Source organism: Tupaia chinensis, unplaced genomic scaffold (assembly GCF_000334495.1).
Source record: "Tupaia chinensis unplaced genomic scaffold, TupChi_1.0 Scaffold000627_1, whole genome shotgun sequence".
Lineage (NCBI taxonomy): Eukaryota > Metazoa > Chordata > Mammalia > Scandentia > Tupaiidae > Tupaia > Tupaia belangeri.
In genome coordinates, this window is record NW_006160147.1 from 2,016,658 (window position 1) to 2,021,642 (window position 4,985).

At 45.5% G+C, this 4,985-nt stretch overlaps 1 protein-coding gene across 6 annotated transcripts in view; it reads left to right on the plus strand.

Annotated features, from left to right (window-relative positions):
• The window catches only part of ATP2B4 (ATPase plasma membrane Ca2+ transporting 4), a 120,039-nt gene that overhangs the window by 62,595 nt on the left and 52,459 nt on the right, over nucleotides 1-4,985 (plus strand). For 5 of the 6 annotated variants that reach the window (XM_027776021.1, XM_006159177.3, XM_027776020.1 and 2 more), the window contains exon 2: nucleotides 2,375-3,039. In XM_027776021.1, the coding sequence (XP_027631822.1) occupies nucleotides 2,847-3,039 (193 nt within the window). In that variant the 5' untranslated portion in view covers nucleotides 2,375-2,846. Of the gene's footprint in view, nucleotides 1-1,709; nucleotides 1,849-2,374; nucleotides 3,040-4,985 lie in introns of those variants that run through there. The other variant, XM_027776018.1, reaches the window with a different exon arrangement.

Sequence of the window (4,985 nt, forward strand, 5' to 3'; positions counted from 1 at the left end):
TGGGGCATCCATGTGTGCAGACACCCACAGCAGGTTTTTTTATTTTTTTAATTTTATTTATCATATTTTTAATTTGCTACCGGGCATGTTCACTCACCAGAGAGAGAGAAGATGAGAAAGCAAGCCACTCAGGTCCGTGACTCAAACCGTGGCCAGCCATGTGGGAGTTCAGTGCCCTAACCATCACATCACCTGCTGGCCCCTCCCAGCACATATTTCAAGCCACTGGGATTCGAACCATGAGGGATCTAGCTTCCTAAACCACTAGGCTATGGGGCTGGCTCTATTCATCTTCCAGAAGCAAGGATGTCATCTATTTATTAGAGAGTAGCTGCCCAGCGCTCTTTGCCATCTCCTGGGGAATTCAAGCCAGTGGGGACTACTTAGACTGGACTGGACCCGACATTTAAATGGCTGAGTTGTGACAATGGCTCCTGCATGCACCGAGAAGGAGAATAGGGAGAAGGGGTTGTAATATGGCCATCCCCTCTGGGGGGGTGATTTCTCACTTTCCCTCACACTGTCTCTTTCTCTCTCTGGTAAGAGCACCCACTCTAAGGCAAAACTTAAAAAAAAAAAAAAAGGCCAGTGGGTGCCATTCATTAGTGGTTAAGGCACTGGATTCCCACATGACTGGCTACAGTTTGAGTCTCAGACCCGATGGCTTGAAACATGCTGGGCATGTATACATGTCATATATGCCCATAATCCTGAGAGGAGAATGGAGAAGAAGGGATTGAGTCATGCCATCCCTCCAGGTGGTGGTTTCTCACTTTCTGTCTCTCTGTCTCCAGCAAGCTCATGTGCCATATAGCTCCCCCCCAAAAAAATTAAAAAAATATATTTCTGCAGTACGCATTTCCAATACTTTTGTCTATTTTTCCAATATTCCAGTTTCTCAACATGTAAATTCACTCTCTGGAGCTTACACAGACTAAACTAACTGTAGGACTACAAGGTCCCTGTGAACTATTTATTTATCATATTTTTAATTTGCTACCGGGCATGTTCACTCACCAGAGAGAGAGAAGATGAGAAAGCAAGCCACTCAGGTCCGTGACTCAAACCGTGGCCAGCCATGTGGGAGTTCAGTGCCCTAACCATCACATCACCTGCTGGCCCCTCCCAGCACATATTTCAAGCCACTGGGATTCGAACCATGAGGGATCTAGCTTCCTAAACCACTAGGCTATGGGGCTGGCTCTATTCATCTTCCAGAAGCAAGGATGTCATCTATTTATTAGAGAGTAGCTGCCCAGCGCTCTTTGCCATCTCCTGGGGAATTCAAGCCAGTGGGGACTACTTAGACTGGACTGGACCCGACATTTAAATGGCTGAGTTGTGACAATGGCTCCTCCTTGCACACAGCAGCCTCTCTCTGAAACTGAGAACAGGACTCAAAGTCGCCCTCCTCAGCCTGACTACACACGGTCCTGCGCCTGCCCTGCCAGCAGCCGTTAGCAGCAGCACCTGTCTTCCTGAGGTAGAACGCCTGCCTCTGATGCATGAATCCAGCTGATGTGAGGCCCTCAGTGCTCACCCTCATGCAAGCTAACTGGTCTCCCTGGTTGACCGGGCTGCACTGATAGCTGCCTTACCCCCTCCCACCTTGGAGAAACTTTAGCACTTCTAGGCTTCACACTCACTATCTTTCCTCCTCAGAGATCTTTCTGTCTGCTTTATGAAAAAAATTCTACCTGTATCGCCAACTGCCAGATCTTTCTACCTTCTCTTTTTCCCCAAAGCCTCTTAGATTTGGGTTGGGCTTAGCCCCAGATCAAAACTTGGTGCCAACTAATTGACAACTGCAACAGGCTGCAAATTTTCCACCTAGGCATTTTCTGTCAGGTTGTCTTTCTGATTTGCGAATATGTGTGCTGGGAATGGGGGAGAATGCAGGGGTTGGGGGAGCGTGGCAGGCTGGCAGGCCACTCTCTAGATCACTTGGGTCTAGATGCCTTTTTCTGACCTCTTCTGATCTTTTACCAGTAAGATCAGACAAAAGGATCCTGTAACAGGTCCCTGAACTAGATAAAGAGAACCTTAGAGCCATTAGCAAGCGTGACATTTATTTCTGGGTTTCTGAAGTTGTGGGATTTGTCTTGCTTGGTTTGGGAGAGGTGAGACCTAGAGACTGGGGTGTATCTGAAATTTCTTCTCTACGCTGGAGTTTACAGGCTGCTGGGGCCTTCGGGGAGGAGAGGCCTCTCCTGAATCAGTTAACTCAGCTCAGGCCTCAGCTATCAGTCCAGCTCAGACACCAACTGTCACCCAAACCCTTTGCGAGAGTGGGTACCTCTTGCTCGTGCATATGCTGGATCCTCGCGGCTGCTCTAATTGTTTCTTTTTGTCTATTTGTGAATCTTTATTCCAGAGATCCAGTTGCCATCGGTATCCAGGAAGCCGTCCTCTTCCTCCTCCTTCTCCTGCCACCTCTCTACCACCGCAGTTGCTGGTTGTTGCCAAGGTTGCCTCCATGGTAACATGTTCATCCTGTTTATACCTCCATCTGGGCAAGTTGGTCTAAGCTAGGAACCTACCTACTCTGGACAACTGCTTCCGTCACCACCTGGGGACACCAATCATCGTGACACAAGTCCGGCTTTCACTGAGCTCCCTCATCCTCTTCCTCCTCGCTCTGCCAGGCTTCATACAGAAGAAAGGATCTAAGCTTGGGGTTGCTGTTCTGAAGCTTATTGCACAAGATATAGTCGACTTATTTCCTAACTGGGCCCCCAGAGAAGCAAGAAGTAGGAAGAAGTGGGGACAAGGAGGCAGGAGACGCTGATCAGTTGAAAGGAAACTCTACATCTTGTTTGGTGAGGGGCTTGGTAACAGCAGGCAAAATGACGAACCCATCAGAACATCCCCTGCCGGCCAACTCAATGGCCGAGAGCCATGAAGGGGACTTTGGTTTCACAGTAATGGACCTGAGGAAGCTCATGGAGCTACGGTCAACTGATGCACTGACCCAGATCAGTACCCACTATGGAGGTGTACAGAATATCTGCAGTAGACTGAAAACCTCCCCTGTGGAAGGTAAAGGCTGTGTCAGGGGTGGGGAATTAGAAGGTGGCTAGTTTTTCAAAATATCATTTCCCCAGCTTCTAGAGAAGGTACATTTCTGGAGACCCAACGAGTATAAATATACATTACATATAATAGAAATACAAATGTGTGTGTGTGTGTGTGTGTGTGTGTGTATTTAAGTTTATTCCATGAATGAGGGAGACAGAAAGAGATACAGACAGAGATATAGCACCCCTGATAGGGTCTTGATGCCCTAATCCACCCCAAGTCCCAGCCAACCTGGATCATGGGCACAAGTGTGCCCGGTGTATTCAGGGAAGTTTCTGGGCACTAACCAACAACCTTTCATGTTCTATTGCTGCGCCGTCATCAACCCCCAACTGGTATATTTGTGTCTCGTGTGAAAAGTATCCAAAACAGTGAAAGGAGGTGAGGCTATGAGGAGCCATTTCTTTCCTAAGGTGATCTGTAGGGACTGTGGTATTCACTGCAAATCATTCTTCCCTCCTTTCTTCTGTATCAGTGTACAGAAAAGAGGATATTTATCTTATAAATGTTTGTGGTATGAATGCTTTTACCTGAAAATAATCACCAAATCCCTTATTCTGTATCAGATTTTGATTACTGAAGAGTTTAAAATATAATTCTTCCTCACACTGGTTTTATAGTGTAATGGTGGGAAGGGTGAAGGGAGCAAAAAAGTGAATAAATTCATCTACCCAATATTCTCTATTGTTTATAGTTTAAAATGATGGCAAACCGTAAGGTATGTAGTCATAGCCACCATGTCTTTGGATCACTCAGTGCTTTCTGTCAGGGAATTATAGATCATTTTTTCAACCCTTTCTCACACACTTTTAATATAGTTCTTAATCTGTCCTGAAAGAGAATTAAAAATCCAGCTGCATGCTTACCTGGCTCAGCCCAATTGCCCACTACACCATGGAATTATGAAATTTTACCTTATGACAATATAGGAAAAAAAAAAAGGGAAACTTTTGCCTATTCCCGCTTTTGCCTATTTTTAGCATCTCTGTAGCAGATTCTTGCTGGCCCTGTCATGGCAATCCATGGTTGAATAACATGGATGGAGCAAAGATCCTGTCCGTTAGAGGCGTTTTACCTTGGGGTCTATTTCTGAACTTTCCTCAGAGGCCACATCATGTTTTTTACCGATTCTTGCTTTTCTTTTCATTTTGTTTTAATTGCCAGAAGGTGTGGGTGCTAGCTAGAGAGAAGGGGAGAGGGAGAAAGCATCTCCCAATGGAGTGATATCACACCACCACAACCCCTTGTTGGGATCTTGGGCATGTACAGACACGGTGTGTCTTTCAAGCCACCAGGACTGGGATTTGAACTATTGTCAGACATGTGGGATCCAGCTCCCTTAAACATTAGCCTATGGGACTAGCCCTTTCTCACTAATTCTAGAAAGTTTTGACCTCTAACCAATGCTATATCATTATTATTATTATTTTTAATGTGCTATCGAGCATGTGCACTCAATGGAGAGAGAAAGAAAGTGAGTAAGCAACCTCCAGAGGGCTGACCATGCCTTAATCCTTTCTCCATTCTCCTCTCAGGATTTTGGGCATGGACACATGCATGTATGCACATGTGCTTGGCATGCTTGTCAAGCCACTGGGTCTGGGCTGCAAACTGCATAATCAGCTATGTGGGATCCAGCCACCTTAATCACCACGCAGCCTGGCTGGCCCACCAGTGCTATATAAGTTAGTGACTTGGAGTTTAGGCTCTTTAGAATGAAAAACAATAGATTCGTACATGGATATCTTTATGAAGGATCTTCCAAAATGCATAGTATGGAAAACTGCATGTATTTCAAAAATTTTGGCCCCAAAAATAAACTCATACTTTAATTCCCTTTCCTATATATTTTTTTCAAAGTACCCTCATATATTATATCCATGTCTTGTTTTCTTTGTAACCTAGGG